The 27,211-nt window shown below is 46.8% G+C and overlaps 2 protein-coding genes across 2 annotated transcripts in view; both read left to right on the top strand.

The window, feature by feature from the left end:
• The first annotated feature begins 432 nt into the window (after positions 1 to 432).
• LOC135825692 (uncharacterized) lies at positions 433 to 5,969 on the top strand. Its single transcript, XM_065338310.1, has 5 exons — positions 433 to 805; positions 935 to 1,165; positions 2,451 to 2,579; positions 3,930 to 4,111; positions 4,955 to 5,969. The coding sequence occupies exons 1-5, from the start codon at positions 730 to 732 to the stop codon at positions 5,450 to 5,452; spliced, it is 1,116 nt and encodes a 371-aa protein (XP_065194382.1). The 5' UTR covers positions 433 to 729; the 3' UTR covers positions 5,453 to 5,969.
• Positions 5,970 to 7,598: 1,629 nt separating this feature from the next.
• LOC135826872 (uncharacterized) overlaps positions 7,599 to 27,211 on the top strand; it is a 44,003-nt gene continuing 24,390 nt past the window's right edge. The window contains exons 1-18 of the mRNA XM_065339479.1: positions 7,599 to 8,129; positions 8,672 to 8,770; positions 11,217 to 11,312; positions 12,924 to 13,094; positions 13,458 to 13,590; positions 14,094 to 14,139; positions 16,398 to 16,450; positions 17,456 to 17,564; positions 18,390 to 18,669; positions 19,240 to 19,276; positions 20,201 to 20,301; positions 20,529 to 20,584; positions 21,920 to 22,138; positions 22,869 to 23,027; positions 23,413 to 23,485; positions 24,403 to 24,510; positions 25,188 to 25,504; positions 25,999 to 26,113. Coding sequence (XP_065195551.1) covers positions 8,121 to 8,129; positions 8,672 to 8,770; positions 11,217 to 11,312; positions 12,924 to 13,094; positions 13,458 to 13,590; positions 14,094 to 14,139; positions 16,398 to 16,450; positions 17,456 to 17,564; positions 18,390 to 18,669; positions 19,240 to 19,276; positions 20,201 to 20,301; positions 20,529 to 20,584; positions 21,920 to 22,138; positions 22,869 to 23,027; positions 23,413 to 23,485; positions 24,403 to 24,510; positions 25,188 to 25,504; positions 25,999 to 26,113 — 2,181 coding nt within the window. The 5' untranslated portion in view covers positions 7,599 to 8,120. The remainder of the gene's footprint in view (positions 8,130 to 8,671; positions 8,771 to 11,216; positions 11,313 to 12,923; positions 13,095 to 13,457; positions 13,591 to 14,093; positions 14,140 to 16,397; positions 16,451 to 17,455; positions 17,565 to 18,389; positions 18,670 to 19,239; positions 19,277 to 20,200; positions 20,302 to 20,528; positions 20,585 to 21,919; positions 22,139 to 22,868; positions 23,028 to 23,412; positions 23,486 to 24,402; positions 24,511 to 25,187; positions 25,505 to 25,998; positions 26,114 to 27,211) is intronic.

Raw genomic sequence — 27,211 nt, 5'->3', positions numbered from 1 at the left:
ATGCGTCGAAATTGCGAAACGTCATGGCAAATTGACCGCGCTCGTAGTAGGTGGCGGAAATAGAAAGAAACTTCAGGCTAAAGTAGAGGGCACTTTCCTAGCGCAAGTACAGTGTATCCTTATCCATCAACACGCACTCGCAGTGCACCCCTACCCCCATGTACGCCGTCGTTGTATTCGTCAACGTGCAACCAATACAGAAGATGACTTTTCGATACGTGCCCCAGTCGACGGGATTTCCCCTACCGTTCACAGTATGTAGGCCACAAAGTGCGTGTGTGTCATGTGAATGTCTTGCTTTGTGTTCACTGCCGGATACGCTACACCTCTAGAACACTAACTTACTTACGTGGTTGGCGGCATATTGCCGCGAGCCGAAAATGTGAGAGTGGTAAGTACCTAGCAATACAATAGCGCTACCAGTAAGACATGGAAAGCACAGATTTAGCAGAGCAGAGGCGAGAAGTGCTATATTCCTACGGTCTGACTGGCCTCTGCTACTCCCATCACCTCATGCGTGTGCCCTATTGATGTGAACATTAACAATGTGCAGGATTTCTGGCAACGGAACTGCGTTTGCATGCTGCAACGCCATAGTTTAGAAGTCATTATCCTCATGATTTCACCACCGCGCCAACTTTGCGCAGATCAAACTACGTTCTGATTCAATAGATACAGATAGACGGCCACTGGAGACCGCAGCGGCGGAGTGGATTTTCGCAAGCTGGAATGGCGGGTTTGGCCAATTTCTTCCTGTCTAGCCTCCTGGTCTTCAGGTTCGCAAGAGTGGCGCTTAGCGGAAGCGGTAAGAACTTCCTGTCTCTAGAAAAGCGATCAGTCTGAGTAGTGAAGGAGAGATGAGACAATTCTTTCTGAATGCATAAGTCCGGCTCTGCCTGGTATAGTAAAATACAACTTTTCTTGTTCTTTTCAACCCAATCTGTAGACGCCAGTCATGACGTGGCATGGATGCCATCCTGTATGTCGCAGACAATGGTTGCAGCGGGTATATCACCCGAGGCGGGCGCTGTGTACGAGCGGTATTTCGCCATGGAGGGCTTCTCCGTTCAGCAAATCCTCAAAGCCTCAGACTTGGAGCTGGCCAGGGCGATTGGCCACGTGCTACCGCCTCGCAAGAGTATGCTCAAGCTGAGGAATTGCCTGCGTAAGCCATCGATCAGTCTGTTACTTTACCTAGTTAGCTATTAAAGTACATCAACAAGTACAACATTGAACTCGGATGGTGAGCCGATTTAATGATGGTAACAAAAACAGAAGGACGAAATGTTACGAGTTATGACTAACGGTCAGTTTTGTGCCATTTTGTCTCACTCGCTGACTGTACAGTATTATGATCTGGTTGCGTTGGTGGACAGTTAGTCATAACTCGTAGCATTTTAAGTACAACATTAATTGGGGATAGGACAAAAGTTCACATCTAAATTATGTAATTAAACCCACCCTGAAGTGTTCACCTTGACAAGGGTTAGCCACTCCGTACACGGCATACACAATGAATGATATCATCGGCCTAAATTGGCAGTGCAATGAATTGATGCGTTGGTTATCCAAACCAGTCTGTATCACCTCTCCCCACCATTGAATGACTTGAAAACACCATGCACGGACTGGATGAAGTCAACGGAAGGATAGAATATACGGGACACTGCAGAAGTATTGGGTGACATCTTTGACATCTAGCGAAATTTGGGCAGAGAGTGATCATGGCATCGTGGACAGTGGAACCAACATGGCCAACATCATGTGACCCATAGTCTGCCATAGATGCAGTTAGGGTAGGTTATACTTTTTTTAGTGTTTATTTGAATTCGGATAACTCAACAGTACAGAAGTACAACTACAAAGAGTACCGAATAGAAGGCCCCGAGAACGGGAAAACCCAAAAAAACTACAACAAAAAAACAACAACAACAACAATTTACTGATTATGCACATTGCTTGAAAGCAAATCACAACAATGACTAAGCTGCAGTTTGAAAATGAAATAGTGGTATTTGCCAGATTAGCTTTGCATGTGTATGTACAGTAAAACCTGTCAAGGCGACCAATCGGATAAGACGACCAACTCAACTGTCGAAGGGGACCGCTACAACCAGGACCACGGGTGGTCAATTTCAGTCAAATGACCCTGGTTAAGGAGACCACCTGTACACAGCGACCGCATTTCGAAGGTCCCTTGAGCGGTCGCCTTAGACAGGTTTCACTGTACAGTCAACTTCGCTTATAACGACACTCGGCGGGGCATCAAAAAAGTGTCCTTATTCGAAAAGTGTCGTTATACCCGAAGTCTCATTATATGTATTACAGTGGGATGGGACTTTGCTCTGGGCATGGAAATTATGTCGTTATTCGCGAATTGTCGTTATATCCGCAGTCGTTATTAGCCAAGTTGGCTGTACATGCTTTTATCATTTGTTGTTCCCGTGCAGAGCGAGCCACACCGCAATGTTACGCCGTGCAGTGTCAGAACGGAGGCGTATGCGCGCCACTTCAAGTTACGAATCCACACTACTACTGTCAGTGTTCCGGCAATTATGGAGGCCACTACTGCGAACAAGGTGTGGTACTTGAAAATTCAAATATAATGTATTATGTATTCAAATATATTGTATTTGAATTCATGTGCAAAATATTCATTTGTTTGAGGGAAAGATGTAAACGGGAAAAAGACTAAAGAAAAAATCGACTGTCACAACTAGAACTCGAACCAGGGACCTTCGGTTGAGGCCACACACTTCCCCAACTATCGCCGAAGTCGCACCAACCTCTTCTTCACACTGTTGTCCCCAGTGCGGGCTTGCGAATTAGATGCTTTGGAGGCAACAATGTTGTGAATAGGCAACGGTCCTCAGCGCTTGTTCAGCACCTCCATGACTGATGAGCGACACTGACTGACGCTGCTATCTGGTGTTCACGAGGTGTTTGTCGCGCCTGAAACGGAGCGTCTCTGTAAGTTTGTATCCCTGGTGATGTTTGTGCCTGAAGAGCACTATATAAATGGTGCTCTTCAGGTACAATCTTCCTCAGCCTACTCAAGCTCAACTTATTATTATTATTATTATTATAATTATTATTATTATGCATTCCCGCGGCAGCGTCAACAGTGCAAGTGCAAGTCACCCATGCACAAACACAGTCCTAACGTTCGCTTATGCTGGACATGGTAAGAGAAGCAGTTGATATAGGAGACATAAAGACAACAAGCACAAACGTAGCTGTAAATCCTTTGTGTATAGAATGTTTAAAGTGTATTGAGCGATATTTCCGTGATCTGGGAAAAAGGCGACGGCGCGGTTTCATCGCCGAAACCTCTACTCGCAGATCATATCCAGTAGCTGCCTCCATTCGCTTCGAACTGCAGCTACGTCTGATAGGCGCTCCAGATCCTCCAGGCTCTGCAATCGCCTGCACCCGGTTGAGGTCGTCCTCGAGCTCCACCGGCAGGGTGATGCGAGGGCGGCCTCTCCACTTGTGGTCATCACATTCAAAGTAGCTGACCATGCTTAGGACGGCGGGGGCATCACTGGGAAGTCGAAGGATATGGCCAAATAGCCTCCACCGAGCTCTGGTGAACTCAATTTATGAGGGGTGAATTCCCTGAAATACTGTGTATTGAGCAGGGAATGGTGCTTTCTTGCAGGTTTGCCGAATGGACGGTTCGATGGACTTCTCGTGTGCTCTGGATGGCAGTCGCGAGTCAGTCAAGTGAGAATTCACGTCGGCAGGAAAACCGCGAGCTCTCATGTAGGGAGTATAACACGCACACTTCCCCAACTATCGCCGAAGTCGCACCAACCTCTTCTAAAAGGAAATGAAGATAGGAAATAGAGATATTCTAGATATTTATGATTGCTTGCTCTTATAATACTATTCATTCAAACATCTGTGTTCGTTTTGTGCATTGCTAGATAAGGCAACTACAGATTTTGGCAATGCGCTGCACGTCCTGAAGGAAGAGGTGTCTGCGCAAAGTACGAAACTCTCAACAATGTCCATCGCCGCCGAAAAGAATGATGTGACACTGAAGTCCTTGACATTCAGGCAGAACCAAGCTGACAGAGAATGGCCAGACAAAGTTGAACGAGAAGCGGTAAGGTGCAAAATTTGGTTTATAAACATTTTTTTGGAACTCGGATGTTAAGCCCACGTAATCAAGGATAAAAAGAACGGACAAAATGTTACTCCTTGCCAATTTGTACCTTTTGTCGCACTCGCTGACTTGATCCATGTACGTTGGCGGACTGTTTAATAGTCATAAGTGTAACTTGTTATCCTTTCTTTTTATCCAAAACATATCTTGGTTTCCAAACACAACTCCGTTGGCGCCCGACCTGCAGAAAGTGCTCAATGCCATAGATTGAGCTTAGAACAAAGCAGACTCAGCGAAGGATGTCAGCTGTCTGGTGATTGCCTAGCGGCATTAAACAGTGAACCTGAACGTCCTTTGCTGAGTCTGCTATGTTTGCAAGTACTAAAACTAAAAACATATCTGCAGTGCAAGTGCTGGATTGATTTTATTTGGCTGACTGCTCATGGCCCTGACTTAGATGAGTTGTGTGACCGATCTACTAATCTCTCTGTCCCATCGTTACAGTAGTCTATTGTTTCATCTCTAAAACATCCTATAGCACCAGGACCTTGTAAGTTAGAAAGAGGATCATGAAGCCTATAAAATTTGATGGTGATGCAATTGTAGTCATGGCTGCGAGAAAGAATAACAACGGTGGACTGATAATCAAAACGGGCAACAATCTGTCCTTCGTCTTATACCACAATGTCAGTGTAGCCAGCACTCTCTCATCAAGGTTCCATGACTACTTCAATGGTGTCGTACTTGCATGTGTGTGTGCGTATGTGTGTGCGTGTTTGTGTGTGTGCGTGTTTGTGTGTGTGCGTGTATGTGTGTGTGTTTGTGTGTGTATGTGTCTTTCAGAAAAAGCTCAACCTCTGTTCCCGCCAGTACCTTGGATACGAGTACCAGGTGTCGTACAATGCTCCAGCCGTTTCTCAGAACAAACCCATCGCACAAATGATATTCGCCAAGCTACAGTCCAGCACTGCGCTACGTATCTCTTACACCGCCTCAGTTCGCATCAACCTGCCAGCCGGCAATCAGATCACCAGGTTCTACTTCAAAATCGACAATTCCGAATGCAAGACCCCGGAGAAACTGCAGACCTACTTCCACCATCACGACAACACAAACGGCCTGAGCATTCTGCCGTTGCGCATGGAGGGGGTTTGTGAGGCGACAAGCCAAAGCACCCTGGGCAAGGGCAACCGCACACTGGCACTGTACGTTGAAGACCGCAACGGAGCTAACATTGCCTCGTCCATTCGCTATCGGCCATCCACATCGCTCTTCGAAGTTCAAGAGCTGTGCAAGCCAGTAACAGCTCCAACGGTGTTCTTCCCACCATTCTTTGGGTGATCCCGAAAACAAGTAGGGTGTACATGTACATCTGATATCATGGCATGAGAATGGCGGCCAAGCAGAGCCTTGAATTCCCCAAAGGTGTGCATGGGTTAGCTGTTGACTCAATGCCACATTTAGCAAAGTGTCCCTCCACCTCTTAACCTCTACATGTACTTTTGTGACATGAACTTCTTATGTACGACGTTCAGATATCTGGTTAAAATATTTCAGTCTTGTCAATAAGTGCTTTTGCAGCCTTTTTCCCCTTTTCAACACAACTTCAAATATCATGAAGTGGCCTTAGCAAGGTGATTCCAATGAACTGGTTCTAACCAAAGTAAAATAATTTTATGATCTCCTCTCTATTCAGCAGATACTGTACTGTTGCCTCGCTTCAATATTCCCACTTAAATATTATACTGATATATCTGGAATTAAATCGCCAGGAATAATCACAATCTCGATTATCTAGAGGATTTATCCTGGTTTCGCAGCTGTGCACTGAGTGCGTACGATTATGCCCGCAAATTGATTCCTGAACACATTCATGAATCGCCCCTGGCTGTTCACATTACCCCATGCCCATGTGAATAGGATGAATGTAGTCCGAATCGATTTCAGGGCTCATGAGTCATGACATGGTATCGAACGACGAGGTTCCGTTCATGAATCGATTCAAGTTCGTAATCGAACGTGATTCCGTTCAGGAATCGATTCAAGTTCGTAATCGAACGCACTCACTGTGTTCCACCTTACTCCTTGGATCACACCGTCACACCGGAGTTGTGATGTACAGTCATGTACGTGTATGTGATAGGAAGAGTACAATAACACAGTGGAGGTTATGACATAACCACAGTGGAGGTTATGACATAACCACAGTGGAGTAGGTGACATAACCTCCACTGTGGTTATGATTGTATACTCTTGCTGATAGTTAGGCGCATGTCTGAAGCGAGTTGTCACAATAGTGCAATGGCTTTCCTGTAATGCACATGATCGGACCGTAAAAGTATTACCGTAGAATCCCGCGGATAAGCCCATGGGCTTATCTGTTTCACAAGGACATTTCGGTGGGCTTATACGAGAACATGGGCTTAAACGCGGACATGGGCTTATACGCCGACACCAAGTTGTGCTATTGAAAAGTATCAAGCAAGTGTGAAGGACATTGCTGAAAACCATTGTGCAAACAAAAACAAGAAATGTACGAAAAAAACTATAATGTGCATGTACTACGTACATGTACATGTACATGGTATGGCCAAGAGTCCATAATTTATGGACTCCCGGTATGACCTAGGCCCATGGCATGGGCTTGTACGATGAAGCTGTGTGATGTTCGAACAAACCCTGGGCTTATGCGCGGGCATGGGCTTATACGCGGGTGGGCTTATCCGACATTCTAATGAATCAATATTGGGTATACTGCAACGATTGCAACAAGATGCTAAAGGCACTTACTGCAATACTGGTACAGAGTCATGCCTGGCTCACACTGCTAGTACCCATTTTCGGCCGATTTTCCGGCGCCGACACCGACTTGAAATCGGCCGACTGTGTCGGACACACTCGGACTACCTCTACACACAAACATGTGCTCGGACTACCTCTACACACAAACATGTGCTACAACGCTGCAACACAGCCGGCGCCCACACCAAGCGATTTTCGTGCCGATCTTGGGGATTTTTCAATATCTATAAATGGCCGAAAAATCGTTCTATTTGTAGTGTGGACCAGGCATAACATGATTGGGCAGGTCTGAATTTCGTATGTGGCGAGAGCGCGACCCACAGCTGTTGGCCATGGATATGCTACGGTGTGTGGTTGACTTCGCACTAATGCTATGCATTCTGTGAGGGTCCCACTACAGAACTTCAAACAGAAGGTTGAGCGTAACCAGGCACCATGTGACGGATAGAGTAATTGACGGCCCAAGTAACACAGTCACACTTTTACTTGGAGCAAGTCACCCTTCACTTCAGGCTTCACTACTTCGTAGATCTATGAACCACGTAACCACACGCTGTTCGATCACATGACACGGTTCACAGCAGCTAGAAGTGCAGGTCTGTGGCCGTGCTAAAATGTGGATGCACATTATTATGATGAATGTAGCAAGTCAAAAATGAATCAATGAAAAATGAGCAACATTTGCTGCTGACAGTCATTTCGTTCCTGCTCTTGCTGCGTGCGCGTGCAGCGTTAGCCTTCTGCAAAGTGCAATGCAGACAGATGAAGCTGTTCTTGTGAGCTTCCTTCAGGCGAACCTCCAATTTGCCACAAAGTGCACGAGCGGCAGTCTGGAGACGAAAGTTTGACTCGTCACGAATACTTGTGAAGGTCGAATTAGCGCAGAGCAAGTCCACGTTTTGGTGCTCCCGAAATAACTCTGAGTGTGGAAGGTCCGCGAACCTGACCTTCCCAACTTGACTTTTCTCCAACAAGACTGAGTAGGTCTACGCTCGACTGACGTTGAAAACTCAGTGCGTTATGACTTGCTTAGTGGTCTGTGGCGTGCTGAACGGGCGGTGTTTGAATGAAGTCTCACTTCGAAGTTTTAAACAGCGGCTGTAGTACGCAACGTTCGCTTCTGCTGCATTTCCAAGAAAAAACGATGACTGGAATGCTGGGGATATAGAAGCGGAGACAATAACAACAGAAGCAGAAGCTGGCGGTTATGGATAAGGTGAGAGTGTGTGTGGTGGGGAGGGGGGGGGGGAGGAGGAGGAAGGGCGTTTGCGTGTGGGGGGGGGGGGGCGGGACGGTGGAGGTGGGTGCGTGCATGTTTGCGTGTGCGTATATGGTCAATGGGAGTACAAATGTACATTTGTATGATTGTGTAAGTACATGCATAGTGGTTTTCATTGGCACGTGGATGTATGCACAATTCAAAAAATGCATTGCGCAACACCATAAAACTATGCACTTTGTGGAAAGTACAATCATGGCAATCAGCAGGATCAGATTAGCGGACATTGGACGTAGTAATCGACAAAATAAAATATGGATAATAAGATTTCCTAGCAAGTTTTCTAGAGACATTCATATTTTCTTTTGTTGATTACTACGTCCAATATCCGCTTCACTGATTGCTATAATAAAGTTATTGTCTCTGAGCCGCTTATTTATTTATAATCAAAATTAAAACGTTGATTTGCAGAACAGCAACTAATCCTACACGTCACATGTGTTAACTGAATAGTGCATGCTATGATGTGCCACTTGCAGTTGCGTGATGTTGCGGCGTACAAACGAGAGCAAGATCTTCGGCGAGCACAACGCGACCGAGCGGAGAGGGACATTCTCGATCAGCTTGAGGACGTACAGGTTAGTAATGTCGGCAAAGCATAGGCTAGGCAAAGTCTATTGATTTCCTTTCTTCTTCTTTTTCTTCTTCCGAATTTTCCTTTTTAAGTTAATTTCCCTCAAACTTAGGATTTGTCCACAAATATCAACATTTTTTAGGAGATTTTGGTTTGTTTTGGGGGGGGGGTGGGGGCGGTTCCTGTTCATCTCGTCCTTTTGAAAAACCGATCTCTAGATTTGTACAGGCTTTGTGCAAACATATAGTTGATGACTTTCACAGAGTGAAAGTCAACCTCAAGAATACAGCCATGGCAAGGTGAATGGTGAATTTGGAGTTGATGTTGGTCACGTTTCAAGAGGAGATTGCACTTCACCATAATATCGATATCCTTCTTAAACGTGTGCATGTTTGTTTTGAGTGGGGAGGGAGGGGGGTCCTTGGAGACATGAAGAAATAATCGTCTTGAAAATAGGGCTGAAACAATTATACCGATAACTCGCATGTTGATCGTTAGGAGTGCAATCGATAATCGTTAGTTCTCCAAATGAGTGCTAACGATTTTTGTGCACATGCACATCTTTGACAGTGTTCTAGCCCTTGCACTCCATCCGATAGTAAATACGAGTGCAATCATGTACTTTCAAGCGCAGTAAAATTGATTTGTGGCTTTGAAAAAGATCTGGAGTGAAGACGCTGTCTTTTCGGTCTATTTTTTTAAGTTGATGAGAGCAGTTTCCAAAGGGTGATAACAAGATTCTTCGCTCTGAAAACAACATGAAATTCTCTAGTTCGACAAAAATTAATAAAACCAATATATCGGTCGTTAATGATATTGGCTGATCGTTAGGAGTTATTGAATGGTCGTTTCTGCCCTACTTGAAAAAAATATCCATTGATTGTGAGGAAAGATGCAAACGGGAAAAGTCTGAAGAAAATTTGTTAAGGCCGGGGATGGTGTCGCCAGCCCTCATTGCAACCCACACTTCACGTAGCTATATCACATTCCGAATCCAGCAGAGAACTAAGCTGCTTGGTCAGCTTCAAGGCTCCCGCTTGGTCACTTAACTCTACCCATTCCATTTTGTCCTGGTTCACCGTCAAAGATAACTTTAGTAGGGTGGGAGCTGTAGATTGAGATATCACTGTAGAGTGAGAAATCACTGTAGAATGAGATATCGCTGTAGAGTGAGGTATCGCTGTAGAGGGAGGTATCGCTGTAGAGTGAGGTATCGCTGTAGAGCGAGATATCGCTGTAGCGCGAGATATCGCTGTAGAGCGAGATATCGCTGTAGAGCGAGATATCGCTGTAGAGCGAGATATCGATGTAGAGCGATGTATCGCTGTAGAGCGATGTATCGCTGTAGAGCGAGGTATCGCTGTAGAGCGAGGTATCGCTGTAGAGCGAGGTATCGCTGTAGAGCGAGGTATCGCTGTAGAGCGAGGTATCGCTGTAGAGCGAGGTATCGCTGTAGAGCGAGGTATCGCTGTAGAGCGAGATGTCACCTGCGTATCCTGTTTCGGAAGGAATGGTTTTATCCTCCATAGGACGGGAGCATAGCATCATCCTGCAGTCCCTTAGTGCTGCCTCAAGGTAACAAACGAACAAGACAGGGCTCAGGCCATCTCCCTGCGGCGTGCCTATCGTGCTGGTGAACAGTGTGGCCAAGGAGCTTCCAATATTGACTTGGGAACATGGTGTTATGCAGCGGCATGTGGAGGAGGGTCAGCAGCTCATCATGACTACTGATAGTGCAGGGGTATGTGGAGGAGGGTCAGCTCTTCACGACTAATGGTAATGGACATGACATCGAGCGGTTTCTTCCTGTTGACGGTGTCAAACACCTTGCTCATATCCGGACCCAGCATGTGGCATCCCGTTTGGTAACGAATGAACAGTGATCGAGTCCACACGACATTCGCTGTGCTTAGGCCATTGCAGAATCCCGATTGAGTCACGCTCGAATAGTCCTAAACCTTGCTCTTCAAGTACTTGCAAGGAAAGCGTTGCAGTGGATTTGGAGATTATTTAGGAAACATCTCTTGTATCATAGCCAGAGGGTAAGCAGCAGCATTCGGTCGTTGAAAGCTTCTGCGTTGGCATTCACCACCACCATTGGGCTCTGTGGCCGACCTCCTAAACACGCTCGCTTGCCCACAACAGCAACAAGAGGTTCCTTCGAGCGTTGAAGTCTTATTCGTTCTGACAGCAGCTGCTGTTTCGATCGCTAAGACCTCATCAGAGAAGGTGCAGTTGTTGAATGACTGGAAAAGAAATAATCACGGATTTGATTCTGACTCTTAAAATAAGAGATGGCGCGCTGATGAGCGCGCGCTTGATACTCGTAGTGTGAAAACAAGTTGTTAAATTTTTTTACAGGTATTGAACTTTCTTGTATCTTCTGAGATTTTGTTTGCATGGTTTTCCAATGCTTTGTCTGTATACCTGTGCTCACACATGTTCTTCAGATGAGCCTTGCGCAGGAACCAACTCATTCCAATCCAGCAGCAGCTGCAGATGCAAGTGATGCTCTCTCCTCTGATGATGATTCACTTGTTGCTGAGGTTAGTTGTACTGATGTAAGGGCGGCTGAACCGGTTTGGTTGGTCAGACCATGGCTAGACCAACTGTTTGGCAACCAAACGCATATTTATAGCTTAGGAGGTCATGTGAACCCACCATATCATACACAAAGTATGGAAGACTACAAAATAAAGTAGGGCATGGCCGGACCAACTGTTTGGCCACCAACACATGTGCTTACTGCCAACAGGTAATGTTTACCCAACACGTCATGCATGAAATATGAAGCACTATCTTATCGCCGAACCGATCAATAACTGCTTCTGCCGATCCTGCGCTGTGGGCGAGCTGGGGAAACAGATACCCCGTAACCCGTTTTTCCATTTTCCGAAATCGTCTTGCCATGCTAAATTCAAATACGGGAGCGAACCCTCGACTTCACCCCAGACTAGTGTGCCTTTATGACCCCTATATCCGTGACTGTCGACTGCATTTCCGGTGAATTGCCTGAAAAAGCACCAAAATTGACAAAAGAGTAGGTGGGCGCGCTAAATCAGAGTAGGGTTGCTGCACCCCCCCCCCCCCCCCCCTACTCACTTTGCTAGAACCCTGCTTTACGTTTGTTCCTATGTAATAACACACACAAAACTGAATAGAGTGCTCAATACCGAGAGGCAGAGCTAGTCCAAACAATAATAAAAGGACAAAAAAGTGTTTTTACTGGTTTCTGATGATCGCTTAGTGCGTGAAACTCGGAGTAAAAGAACTTTTTTCGTCCTCTTGTTATCGTTTGTTACTAACACACACACACACGTACACACACACACATATATATACACACACACGTACACACACACATACACACACGCACACACGCACACATACACACGCATGCACACACACACACACACGTACACACACATACACACGCACGCACACACACACACGCAAGCACACACACACACACACACACACACACACACACACACACACACACACACACACGCACGCACGCACGCACGCACACACACACACACACACACACACACACACACACACACATACACACACACACACGCACACACACACACACACACACACACATACACACACACGCACACACGTACACACACGCACACACACACACACCAACACACGTACACACACACACACACACACACACGCATGCACACACACACACACATACGCACACACACACACGTACACACACACACACACACACATGCATACACACACACACACACGCATACACACACACGCATACACACACACACCCGTACACACACACACATGCATACACACACACGCACACATACACACAGGTATATTGTACAGTGCTACTCAATGAAATCCAGCCGTGTCACTCAAGTACCAGGCGTTGCGCGGCTCTAGACCTGCGAACACTGGGCTGCGAAATGGTGCAGGGCGCAATCTTCACTCGCACGACCGGATTTCATTTAGCAGCATGTTGCAATCATAAACCGATCAGTTCTATTTTACTCAGAGCAACTTCTACAACTTCGTTCTGGTGTCTGGCTGCGTCTGGATCAATTGTACTATTTATAGCTCTCAGAAACTTCCTTTCTCTCGTCCAATTTCCTATTTGTTTTGTCCTTCTATTCATAATCCAGCAAGCACACCTGGCCGAAGAGGAAGCTCATCTTCTACAGCAGCTCCAGCACTTGCATGAGCACGGCAAGGTGCAAGATTCACCTCCAGCACAACGAGTAACATCTGGGCTGTCACTTCCACGATCAGATCTCTCGAGGAGATCAAGAGCTTCGCCTGCAAGCTCATCTCAGGTAATGTGACATGATATAAACTGGTACACAAAGCCTAAAAGCTATGGTGCGGCCGGACCAAACAAAAACGGGGCGCGCCTGCGTTTAGTACGGGAACTTGAGAAGATTTTCCGCATGCGTATCTTCATGACATGGACATGTACAGTAGTGCTTTTGAATGAAATCCGATCGTGTGAGCGTGCGCCCTTTGCCAGTTTATATCCCTGTGCTCACTAGTCTAGAGATACACAGCGCCCAGCGTGGCATTGACTCACTTGGTCAAATTCCATCAGCGCTGTAAATTGGCAGAAGTCAATTCCCAAATACATGCTTCGTCTAGGCAAGGGCATTCTTCATTGCCTTTTTCCTCTTCCCCCAATACAGGCGATGGCATCACCGTTCCCCGCAGTATACAGTCCATCTGCGCAGAGACAACTTCAAAGCGTGGCGGAACGACGCGGAAGGCGTATGGAGCAACTGCGTCACGAGCAGGACAAGGTAGCCCGCGAGCTTGAAGGTGGGCTTCCGTTTGCACTACATTGCCCTAATCACTGTATGGTTACCATTCTAGTTTCATTGACAACTTGGGCGATGTCCACTTGAGTTGGCTTAGTGTTATTTGCATGAACAGTGTGTGCTGAGAATATGTAGTAGCTTCATGGCTGCCTGACTGATAACTCTCGGGCAAAAGTGATAAGCGTATATCCTCAATCTCTCGCTCTCTCACTCACTTCTCTCTCTCTCTCTCTCTCTCTCTCTCTCTCTATCTATCAATCTCTGTCTCTCTCTCTCTCTCTCTCTCTCTCTCTCTATCTCTCTCTCTCTCTCTCTCTCTCTCTCTCTCGCACTCCTTCTCTTTTTTTGTCTCACCCGATTCCGATACATCATATTTTCTGTCAATGCACTTCAGTAGGAGAAGACTCTCAGTTCTTGATGTACCTGGCAGATAATGGTGAAGTTCCGGCACCACTCAGCGTTTGTCAATGTTTTGATGTTACTTGTGTTATTCTACAACTGCAGACCTCACACAGCGAATTGGCAAGACGTCAAGTCCTGCATATCACAGGTAAATTATGTGTTGTTAGCTGGTTTAGACCATCACTGGGTTAGGGGTTGTTGCTTTTTAACGATTGTATAAACAAATTCCCCTTCCGCAAAAACTCTGAAAGTAGCTCTATTAGACACACAGTTAAAATTATTCCCGTAGCTATGCAGAAGACGTTACTTCAGTAACGTCTGGCGCTAGCCAGGGTCCACACAGCTTTAATTTGGTATTTGTGTGTGTGTTTGTTTGTTTGTGTCACGCCTGGCGCTATCCGTATCTGACGGCAAAAAAGCATAGGATGTTATAAATTTTTCAATTCTCCTATTTTTTTTTTCAGGCATAACCTGGGATTCGAACCCGCACTATCGCCCTACATGCATTCCCCCATACGCTTCGCATTCATACCCATTCTTCCAAGTTGCTTCACGTTATTATCTTGCGTTTGAAAGCCCTATTTGAATATTGCGGGCAGCTGTATGTGGCCAGCTGTGTTTGATGGTACGGTACGGTACGGGAGACGGTGTCGTATTACCCTCGATCGTACCTGTCCCGTACCTATCCCCTACCGTACCGTGCCATCAAAGACGGCTGGCCACAATGCATATTCAAATAGGGCTTTCAAATGCAAGATCACAATGTGAAACAACTTGGAAGAATTAGTATGTATGCGAAGTGTATCGGGGGATGCATGGAAGGCGCGCGATAGTGCGGGTTCGAATCCCTTCGAATGCTTTTTTTGTCTAGGTCATCAAGGCAAAAAAGCATAGCGTAGGGCCCTGAGCTTCCAAGCTCTCTCGTGGGATTCTTGCTTTGCGGTCTCTGCCGTAACCCAAAGAATGCCAAGTTGGACGGTTTGCCAGCACTGGCACTTTGAACACAGAACCACTCTTTCCACAGCACCTCTCCTGAATGTTGGTTAAGTTTTCTCAACATAATCGACGGCTCCACTTTTCTGTACCTTACCTTTGGGCATTCGTCAGACAATGTACAGGTATAATGTTAAAGCAGACGGATGCCAGTCTCAAGGCCTGTGCTTCGGAGATCCTAATCTCTCCCACCATTTTGCGTATACTGCGAGCATATTAAAAAAAAAAGAAGAAAAGCGAGAAACAAAAACAACTGCAAAAATATATAAAAAATGGTCCTCGTTTTTGACCTTCCGAAACCGATCACTTTTGCTGAGTCCCTATTTTGCACCCAGAAGCGCGAATGCAGGATAGTCTTCTTCACAAATCAGACCACCCCGGAAATCAGATCACGAAAGGGTAGTCGGAACTCCCATACTCTTCTGCTACACTTTACTCACTGCATATAATTTATTTGAGAGGAAAGTGACTAACAAGATAATGGTAGCGATTTGGGCAATGATCTTAGACAGACAGGCATAGTGGGATGGTCTAAGACTATGATTGAGAAACAGAGGGTACCAGGTTCAAGTCCTGCTTGGAAGGGGAAGGAATTTTTCAGCCATGCTGCAACCCACAGTTATTTGGGAACTTGTGGCCTAGCACGAGGAAAACATGGATGCAGTGAATTGCATTTTCGGTCTTGGACAACTCAATGTGTTGTGACTCGGATCTACTCGCCTCCCACCGCTTTAGGAGCTGCATCTGCACCTTGATCTTTGGGGGTGGTGGCGTTCCTACGGATGCGGAAAACTCGGCTTCCAGCCGAGTCTCACGCGAACCGTAGATTATTTTTATTTTTTGTAGGAAAGGTGTTTCGTCCCCACACCGGAGCTCGCGCTTTTCCGTCAAGTGTCAAATCAAGGCGGCGGAAAATCGCAAGTTCGGGTGTGGGGAGCAAACATCTTTCCATGCGTTTCTTGGTGATACTGACTTTGTCTAGCAAGCAGGAAGGGTGGGGGGGGGGTCCAGACAATAACTAGTCTATGGTTAGGGGATCTAAATGGCATGGTGTATCGCTCAAGATCAACGCCGGAAACACAACATCAATGTCTTCATTACTCGTACTATAGCTGCACTGCCTGCCTAACCCTACCTGTGTGTGGGTTGCATGTGGGTGGGGGTGTGGATGTGTGGGGGTGCATGTGTGCATATGTGTGGGCGTGTGGATGTGTGGGGGTGCATGTGTGCATATGTGTGTGTGTGTGTGTGTGTGTGTGTGTGTGTGTGTGTGTGTGTGTGTGTGTGTGTGTGTGTGTGTGTGTGTGTGTGTGTGTACATATGTGTGAGTGTGCATGTGTGTGCACACGTGGGTGAGCGCACGCATGTGTGTGGGGTGGGTGTGCATGTGCGTATGTCTATTCGTCTTTTCAGGTCCAGGGAGTTCCAGCAGATACCCAGCCCCGAGAGACCACTTCGAACAAGAGGTAAGCCATTGGGAAGCAAACCTTGTCTTCTACAGAAGTAGACTATGATGTTCGTGTAACTGATGGAGAGACGGTGAATGAATGAATAAGACAGAGACAGGGAGAGAGAGAGAGAGAGAGAGAGAGAGAGAGAGAGAGAGAGAGAGAGAGAGAGAGAGAGAGAGAGAGAGAGAGAGAGAGAGAGAGAGAGAGAGAAAGGGAGAGAGAGGGCTTGCAACATCCGAAACTGGAGATAGGTGCTTCCCCTTCCTTGTCAGTCTGTGGCGTAGCGCTGCGACTGCTTCAGTGGCATCGCTGATCTGATCAGTATGTGGAGCGTGCTTGATCTGTATCTTACACGTCTCACACAAAACCTCGCGACATTGAGTGCAGTGATATAGCATCTCCATCTTGATTTGGATAGGGCAAATGTGCACTTGCCCGTGAAACGCTATCTGATTATTGAAACCTTGCGCTCCCACCACGGGTGAACGGACAACGTGGGTGCTTGGTGATTCTGGACTTGTCACGAACACACGATCAGACGCAGTTTCATTTCAAAAATGTCAACGTCCGTCATGTTCAAGCAAGGAGCCCGTACAGTTGGCTTTCATAGCTTCTTGCACCTTGTGACATGTGTACATAGGTCTTCTACACCTCTGCCAATATCTTGCTGTAACAAGATTCGTGAATCTCGGGCAACCTATGTAGAGAGGTCAGAGTGAGGGCTCGTTGTAAATGGCACCTTCAGCGAAGGCGATGGGGGCAGATAATACAAAGAGAATCAAGGCTATCCTGAGATACTAGTGATCAGACGATGCTTTGCTGGGCACCTCGGTGACATTTGCTATCCTTATCTGAACAAGAATTGCTTTGGGATCATGATCTATGCCTTCATCCTTGGGGGTGGTGGCGTTCCCACGGTTGTGCAAAACTCGCCCTCAAGCTGAGTCTTATGCGAACCGTGATTCATTTTTATTTTTAGGACCTGCGTTTATATCTTCTTCAATTTCTTGTTTCGCTCAGCAAATCGCACTGTGGCTGCTGGTGCTAGTGATGGTGGTATTGGTGAACATTCTTGGCGTCCAAGACTTGCAGCTGAGCTGCCTAATGATCCTGTCTTGGAGGAACTAGGGTATGTGGCGGAATAATTTATCTGTGCATTCTCAACACGATCTCACACATGCACAGTGTTGGGTTCTCACGCACTGTATGTCTAAAATTTTCGACCCATTCAAATTTCGGCCTCCCAGGGGTGAAACCCATTTCGGCCGCATCAAATTTTCAGCCTCTGCTGCTGCCGCCTGCATGCACTGTCACACTGAACCTTGCGAAACAAAATTTCGGCCGCAACAAATTTTCGGCCAAACATGACCAGGCCGAAAATAGCCGAAAATAAATATGCGCCGAATATTTGTTGCCTTACAGTAACAACACAAGCACTCTAAAACTTACAACACACACACTCCAACGACCTCATGCAGCTTTTCCCGATTCTAGAATCGTTTGATCCCGAACATAATATCCGCTGGCCTGGGCAGTTGCTGTATTCGAGTTCGTCATCCATATTTGCCATAGCTGCCCATTTTCGAGAACTTGTCTGGCCAACTCGGGATGGCCCCACTCTTTAGCTACCATTGATAGTTGAAACCGTCAATATTTCAGTAACGTACATGTTGTGCATAGAGACGCAAGATAGACCACTGTAAAAAAACCTGTTGCAACTGATTGTGAAAACTAATAATGTGCTGGGGAAAAAAGAGCTTTTCGGCAACATATTCGATTGAAGCCATGCCGCAATGTTTGAATGAGTGCCAACATGCGAAGTGCCAGTAACTTCAATTGAATCGTATTCCTATGCATTGTGCATGTTTGCTACATGCACAATGCATCCCACCACACTGGGATTTCTATGTACTTGCCGATGCGCAATGGGCAAATGTTTGTACACTTTCTGCAGACAACTGCGTCAGCGCTACTTGGACCAAGGGGGTAATTCTAGTCGCTACCTTCATCAGCTGGACACCATGCAGGAAGAGAGATTGGAAGCATTACTCAGGACTAACAGTGGTGTTACGGTTGGCCCTGTCATGGCCAAACCAGGTCATCGACCACGACCGCTGCCTGGTACAGTGGCCAATGTTCCAAACAGCCAGGCCGTCATGTCTCTGCAGCAGCGATTGCATTCTCTGGAAGCAAACAATCGTCGACTGCTGGCCGGGATATCGGGTGCTCACCAGGTAAGTCAGGAGCTGTAGATTGTCCTGTTTGTGTGTTGAAATTGCTGTGTTCATTCTAGGGATAATGAGGGAGGGGGGCCGATTCTACTCCATGCTCTCCAATTCTCTGCTCACAAACCTTGTGGTAACCAATTCCATTGTAACCAAAACAGACTAAAGTCGAAGCACACTAATCACAATGTGTCATAACTGCGCCGAGGTGAAGTTATTTGGAATGAAGCTGCAGTACACCTGAAGTGAGTTGTGCTTGTGCAATAGGGCTGTGATGCACGTTGGCACTCGGGCACAGAGCATTACACACACGTGTAGAGGTGAAGGGTGAAGTGACTGCGCGTTCCACTTTTTTTAGTGACCATCATGCTCCGTCTTTCTGTGCAGTCTGACTGGCATTTCATACTTGAAACTTTCAGTGGCAGCTAGACAATTTCTTACGCTGACTGCATGTGATGTGGTTATGTTGGTGGACAGTTAGTCGTAACTCTTAACATTTTGTCCTTCTCCTTTCTATACAATTGCTTACCTTACTCTTTGTACTAAACTGCTATTTTGTGTATTTGTATGGGTTTTTAGACCCCGCTATCAATTGAAGGCCAGCAGGCCAGACGAGGTAAGATGATGGACTCAATTCACCTGATATTTCGTGTAGTTTGTAGCTGGTGCTCCAGTTTTTGCATGATATTTGTTAGAGCGAAATGCTGCCTTTGCCACTGTGCATGCAAACGTCATTCTGATCCATGGCCTAATGAAGTGATCTCTGTTTCCGTAGTTGCTGCAAGGTTGCAGGTGATCTGGCAGGAGGGGGTCCGGGGTGTCCCCTGTGAAAGTTTTGAAATTAGAGTGCAAAATCCTGCATTCTGGGCACCTCTGGCCGTGGTTGGGCGAAAAAGTGGTGCGGCCAAAGCCGGACCTTTCGTATGGCCAGCGATACCGGTTGGTACGCCCCTGGTTTTAGACGAGCACATGTTGTCCTCTGATGTCTCGTCTCTATCTTATCTTCTCATGCTACTCGTGAAAGCACAACATTGTCTGCAGTTGTCTGAGTACAAGGACCGAGAAAATTCAGCCAGTGCAGCTAACACTGGACGATGAATGAATGGTGGGTCTGGGAATTGCTGAAGGTTGATCCTGAGGAAAGATCGCATCTTGGATGCAATATTGCATCGTTTCAAGTTCAACTTTCAACATAGTCGGAAAAAGAAAATGTATTTAGTAGAATGGTTTCGGATGGAGAGCCAGGAATTAAGTTATGGAAAAGAAAAAGTGGAGTGCGCATCCGAGATGTGCTAGAACTGTTAGCCAGTTAGTTGTAGAACGTCAGTACCGTTGGTCAGGATCGTGCAAAGTTATCGCATGAGCTGATTATTTAGTAACTGGTGGTGTTAGTGGACATTATAGCGTAACTTGTAGTTCCTTGGGCCATTTTTCTTTTCTATGCATTTAGTGGAGTTAGGGTATCTGACGGCACTTGGTGTTGCGCACTGTTTGGAGCAGCACAGTTTATGACAGCTTTCTTCCTGTATATCCGCCACAGGCTCTCAGGAGGTGGAAACCTTGCGGCGTCAGATTGACATAGCAACAGAGGAGCTCCGGCTGCAAAAGCTGCAGGCCGAGTTGCAGGCGCTAAAACCATCGGTGAGAAATTTGAGATGGTTTGTTGGGATACGGTTTATTGGGAGATGGCTTGTTGTGAGAGGGCTTGTTGTATCCATGCGTGTGTGTATGCGTGTGTGTATGCGTGTGTGTATGTATGTGTATGTACTTGTATATGCGTGTGTGTGCATGTGTGTATGTGTGAATGTGTGCGTGAATGTGTGCGTGTGTGTGTGCGTGTGTGTCTGTGTGTCTGTCTGTATGCTTAGAAGCAGCATGCAGCCCCCGCAGCCAATGATCTTGGACCAAGCCCGTATGATCCAAAGTAAGCATTTATGATGGGGAGTTATGGTCAACCGTGGGAATAACGACCCTTGTTTGTGCATGAGCAAAGTATTGTGTTTTTCCACAAGTTGTTTATTACTCATAGAGTTTAGAGTATGCAGTCAAATGAACACTAGGTTTGAAGATTTTGTCGTGATTCACCAGTTGTTGTCATACCCAAGGTCATTATTCACCAGGTTAACTGTACTCGCGTTGATGCGCAGCACGAATAGTTTAAACCTGCATCAGAATCCTCTAGTGCCGTTTCTGGTGAATGAATGTTTGCCGTGTTTCTGCATCTTTGCCTTGATGCTTGATGGTGGTAATGTTCCTACATATGCAGAAACACTCAGTCTTAGGCCGCGGTCACACCGAGCCCGATTCAGCCGTTCAGCCAAAAAAAGCGCTTTTTTCGGCTGAGGTTTCCACGGAAACGGCTGAAAATCGGGGCACAAGCCACTTTCAACTTTCAGCCCTTTTGGAAGCGCTGAAAAGCGGAAAGTGGCTGAATAATTTTGGCTGAAGAGTGAAGTGCAAGAGGAGTTGAAGAACTTGAGTTGACGTTTGTTGTAGTCAGGTAGTTTCTTCTTCTCTTGTATTGTACCGTAGTTGTGTGAAGTGTTTGAAGGTTTTCGTTGTCAGCCATGGATAGTTGGAGCGTGGGACTGGAGCGCCGATTGCTCGAGCTGTGGTACGAAGCAAAAACGCGATATCAGACGACAATGAAAAAGGATACGAGCAAACGAGCCTGGATCTTCGCAGAACTGAAAAAGTTTGCTGCGAATGAAGCCGGGGCCGTCTTCATCAACAAAGTCAAAAACGTGTCGCTTCCTCCGGCGACAAAGCCTGGTATTTGCCACCATCGGCAAAGTGAGGTGATTCTCAGGGGAAATTATTCGCATCATCACCATTGTACACAATTAAATACAGATAGCGATGCGGCTCTTCGTTTCCGAATCCATTCTCAATCCACTGTGACAAATCGCTCTTCTCTCTCTCTACTCCTCTCTCTTTCTATCTATTTTCCAGATCCCTACGTCTCCTTCCATCCACGACGAGGCCCACTTTGAGATTCAAAATTAGGACGTAGTGTGTGTGCAAATCACGTATACTGGGCACAGGGCTAGGGGTCATCCTCCAAAATAATATAAAACCTGGGAAAACCCGCGTCAGCCAGTTTTGGTGTGACCGTCAGCTGGCTAGTCGCAAGCCACTTTCAGCGCAAGCCAAAAATGGCTGAACTTGGTGGGACCGCGGCCTAACTGAGTCTCAAGCGAACCATGAATTTTTTCTGTCTTAGGAGATCTCATTTTCGCCATGTCTGTATGTGCTGCAGGTCTGGTTATATTGTGCTCTGGGACTTCATCCTGGGCTTGCCCCCTAGCCTGCAGCAGTGCAGTGTATCGGTTCGTCTGAATGAAGACGGCTCACAGCTGTCGTCCTTTCAACCGCTACCCTGCGTGCCGTGTGTGAGGGAAGACGCCCGGGCAAGATCACAAGCAGATCTCTCACAGATGTGCTCAGCTCTTCTCAAAAGTCAACAAGCATTCCCTGGGTGAGATAAACCGATGTAATTGTCTCTCGCAATGTGCACGAGTACTGGGCATTGAAATGAAGTTGAAACCAGGGAACAAGTCATTAATTCCAGCACAAGATTGAAACCTGAGGGCTGTTGGCGCGGAGGGCTGTTTTCAAGAGCCTGCATCAATGATCATGCATTGTCTTCCGTGAAAACTTGTGTGTTCTTCTGAAAGCTCTGGCTCCTGAACAGCTGCAGTCTTGCCTGAATCAAGGCATGACCGGCACACCGGCTGGGAGCGATGTGTCTCGCCTTATCCATAACATAGGATTTCTGAATTCAACTTACCCCTGTATGTTGCACAATGGGTGGTGTTTATAACATACCATACATGCTGCAGAGAGACCTGTCAAAGTAACCACTATCATAGCGTAGCCATCTGTCCCAGAGGACCAACACAACTAGGACCGAAGGGCGCTATTTCCAGTCAAATGTCACAGGATAAGGAGATCGCCTGAATATATCCAGGCCCATTGGCACGCGGTCCGATCGCTTCATTTCCGGTCAAATATCTCATTTGGCAGGACCGCCTGAAATGCCGGTGTTACGGCCCTGATTTCTTGAGCGGTCTGCTTAGACAGGTTAGACAGCACCTGATTGACTCAAGTCTCTTTAACCACTCTTCAGACAAAACCTTTTTATGATCTTTCCCATGTTGTGTGTCTATATGGCAATCCATGCATCCATTCAAACTTCTCCTGTGCAGTCTCTCACCATCATCCACTATGAAAATGGAGATCAGGATCCATTCAAACAACGAAGAGCAGCAGCAGCAGCAGCAGCAGCAGCATCGTCGTCGCACGAATGCGGTAGCCTGGACAGCCGTGGACTTGTTTGACAGACATCACAACCTCCTAAGTGGAAGGTAGATCTACTCATGTGCAGAGAATTAAACAAAATTACAGGTTAATCAGATAATAGGCTGTATGTATCTACGCATACTGAACAAACTTCTGGAGCTACCTGTTTGAGTTAGTATGTTCATCATGATTTGGGTCATGCAGTGTTTCCTTGTTACCTTTCAGGGTCATTTCAAGGGATAAAGGATTAGAAATTCAGCCAGGTTTACATACTTGAGAAGTCGTGTACAAAGACAGAATGTCTGGGGAAGCAGGCCTAAGACCCACAATTTTCAAATCTTCAGTGTGGTTCGAGCGTAAAATTCAGCTACTATCTGGCTCTCAAAAGCCTCTATTTGAACGGACTGCATTGTAACAATGTCGGTGTATATTGTTACTACCCCTCTCCAGATGGAAAGTTCCGTTGCGGGTACCACCTGTCATCAAAGATATCACAACAGCCGGACTCAATGACATTGTTCAGGTATAATGAGCATAAGTTGGTTCTTTGGGACACGAACAAAGGTACGAGAATTTCACCGAGCTCCCCGGTGTGTGCGCTTTCATCAAGCATTCACTGATGATATTGAGCAAATGTGGACAAAGAGTTGTAGTGGTGTTTTTGAGCTGCACCGGTTTGTACCAGACTCGAGGCAGCCTGCAACATGAAACGCCTCTACCCTCTCCTCTCCGCCCACAGTACTGTCGGGCGTCGAAGAACAGAGCGCCGAAGAACGACCAGCCTAGAATTCTGCCAAGCACAGCATACCAATGTATACACGGTGACTTAACTGTGCGTAGACTGTAATACATGACAATAAGAGGAGGCTGCCCCCCCCCCAGTTCTTCGGCGACCGACACTACTCTATTGGTACAGCGCCAAATTGGGTGAATGGGGATGGATAGGAAATTTGGCAGAGAGCTTGTGCTTGAGCAAACAGCCAGTGAGAGTGGTAAACAACAAAAGAACAACCAGCATGAGTGCATGCGCGTATGGGGTTAGATGTGCTGGTGTGTTCAGCTGACAAGAGAGCTAGAGGAGGGAACTGTGCACTTGGCCATGTGCGCAGCAACAGTGCTCTGGGTAAATGTGGAGTGTCATGTGTAGACGCGTTCTCTCTTCCTGTCACTCACTTCTCTCCCTATCTCTCTCTCTCTCTCTCTCTCTCTCTCTCTCTCTCTTTGTCCTTGTCTTTCTCTGTCTTCCTCTGTATTTCTCTCCATCCAACCCCTCCCTCTGCATTTCTATCCATCTATCTATCTATCTCTCTATCTATCTCTGTATCTATCTATCTGTCTGTCTGTCTGTCTGTCTGTCTGTCTGTCTGCCTGTCTGTCTATCTATCTATCTATCTCTTTTTGGCTCTCTGAGGTGATTGTTTCTATGTACTGTTGTTTCAGTACTATACCAGTGAGATCTACTTACGCCTGGTTAATGCACGTGATGCAGATGTACAAGTGGAAGTAGCTGTCAGCTCCGGACAACGCCATCTTTACCACTATATGCCTGTAAGTAGTATACCATACTTTGTCAATCATTCAGACAGTGGTTATGCATGTGTCTGGTATCTGTTATGCATGTGTCTGGTATCTGTTGTGATTCTAAGAAATACTACATTGCATGTTTGATTGTAGAGTTGTCAAATGAAGATGTTCTGTACAATTCTCTCTTCTTGTCCCCCCCCCCCCTCCTCTCTCTCTCTCTCTCCTTCTCTTGCTCTCTATCTCTGTCTCTCTGTCTATCTCACTCTTTGTGTCTATCTCTCTCCCTCTCTGTCTTTCTCTCTCCCTGTCTCTCTCTCACCCACCCTCTCTCTCACTTACTCTCACTCTCTCTCTCCCCCCCCCCCCTCTCTCTCTCTCTCTCTTTCTTTTTCTCTCTCTCTCTCTCTCTCTCTCTCTCTCTCTCTTTCTCTCTCTCTCCCTCTATGTCGCTCTCTCTCTGTCGCTATCTCTCTCTCTATCGCGATCTCTCTCTGTCTCTCTGTCGCTCTCTCTGTCTCTCTCTCTGTGTGTCTCTCTCTCTGTCTCTTTCTCGCTCTCTCTCAATCTCTCTCTCCTTCTCTCTCTCCTTCTCTCTCTCCTTCTCTCTCTCCTTCTCTCTCTCCTTCTCTCTCTCTCCTTCTCCCTCTACTTCTCTCTCTCTCTCCCTCTCTCTCTTTCCTTCTCTCGCTCTCCCTGTACAGTTTCAAGCCAGCTTTGCACACCAAGGATTTCCCCCTATCGCTCGCCACCAAGCAGTACCCAATCGCATGATGAATCCAGCACCCTTGAAGAAGCCAGCCAAGACTAGCAAGACCGAGTCAAAGAAGAAAAAGAAGCCGGTTCACAAGAAGGGGCCAGCAGCCACTGTGGATACGTTTGACAAACAATCTGATAGCTCTGACAGCGATTTATCAGTGTTATCTGTGATGTCCCTGGACGAAACAGAGCCAGTGCCAGCCGAGGAAGCAGCCGATGATGAGAACGATGGCGAAGACCCAGTCACCACTCCAGCACCACCGTAAGTGTGGCAATTCACCAAAAGCAACCGTTGTTGGCTGCCACTATCCAGCACTGGTGACAATGTTTAACAGCTTATTTGCTTTCACCACGACAGCGATGGGCATCATCTATCAGTGTAAATCCAGTAAAACCTGTGAATAACAACCACCCCTTGGGGCCAGAGAAAGCGGTCTTTAGTGGCAGGTGGTCCTTAGTTAGAGGTTTTCACCCCAGAACCATAGATGAATGTGAGACCGTCCGTGCCTGGCGAAGTGGTCTGTACTACCAGGCTGGTCGCTAGTCACAGTGGTCTTTAGTTACAGGTTTTACTCTATTCGTTTGAGTTTAAGGGGAGCATTAGTGTGTATGTATGTGTGTGTGTACAGCGTGCGTGTCTTTGCGTATACATGTGTTTTCGTGTGTGCATGTGTATCGGTGTGGATGTGCGTGTGTGCATGTGCATGTCTCCGTGTGTGTGTGTGTGCACGTGTTTCATTCTTCACAAACACGCAGAGTGGAAGAGCCGGATGTGGTCCTGGAAATGCTTGGTGTTGAGTTGTGGAGAGTGAAAGATGTCGGCGAGGGTAAGGTGACAGTATGCTTGACCGTACGACGACCGGATGGAACGGTGAGTTAAGCCTAGTTCACATTCGACGCAACGCCGACGGTACGGGATGTAAGGGCTTGTCGGGAGGGCTGGGGTGAGCTGTAAAATCCTGTACGATTCGTACGACACGACATGCAGCAGTCGTTGCGACGTTCACCGTCGAACGGCGCGAGTCATAAGGCACGGTCCGTGACGGGGTGACTTTTGGACCTAGTTTCTCGTTTTTCGGGACTTCTTTTCAATTATTTCTCCTGGAAAGAAGCGGAATCAAGTTCACAATACCAGTTTTTCGTGAAGACCAAAAGATTAGCCCTGAAAGTTGTGGCATTCAAATAATAGCCCCAGAAAATGATAGAATAGTTCGTCTGTCACGCTTCTGAACTATCCCTAAATACAATAAGTGACATGAGATCTTATGTTGCTAAAATTCAATTCAAGTCGTGCTAGCCGTTCTGTGAGTTACAATGGGAAGCGCAGTGTTCGAAATGCTAAAAATTTCCAAGTACGAATCGGGAGCAGTCGACGCACGACGCCGTCTCCTGTTCACACTCGAATTGCAGCCGTTTTGTACGCTTGCGTCCCCGTCTACGCCCGTCTACGGTATGAAAAGTTGGATCGATCCAACTCTTCCCGTCGCTTCCCGATCTGTACGGTAGTACGGTTGCGTTCCCGTTCCTGGTGTTCACATTGGACGCCATCAGACCGTCCCGTCGCTTCCCGTCGATCCTTACGTCGCGTCCCGTCGCGCCCCGTCGAATGTGAACTAGGCTTTACACGTGTGAGGTACTGCAGTACAATGAAGTGGATCCTGCTTAGTAGAACTCGCTAGTACGTTTTCTGATAAGAGTCATAAGACGCACGCTTACGTACTACGAACATTGTCCCGAGCAGGTGTATCGATCCACATTGAAGTATGCTGGGATTAGAAGTGCATCGGATGCCAAGTACTCTTTCGTAACCCCCGTGAGTTCATTCGTCTCCACAGAGTCCTGCAGTACACTACTATGTTGCCTCGCAATCCTGAGTGCTCACTACAGTAAAAACCTGTCAAGGCAACCACTCCGATAAGGCCACTGTCTGTTCCAGAGGACTGATACGTTACTATTTATTCGTGAAGAC

This window comes from Sycon ciliatum, chromosome 10 (genome assembly GCF_964019385.1).
Source record: "Sycon ciliatum chromosome 10, ocSycCili1.1, whole genome shotgun sequence".
NCBI classification, from domain to species: Eukaryota; Metazoa; Porifera; class Calcarea; order Leucosolenida; family Sycettidae; genus Sycon; species Sycon ciliatum.
This window is presented reverse-complemented; position numbering and strand designations above follow the sequence as displayed.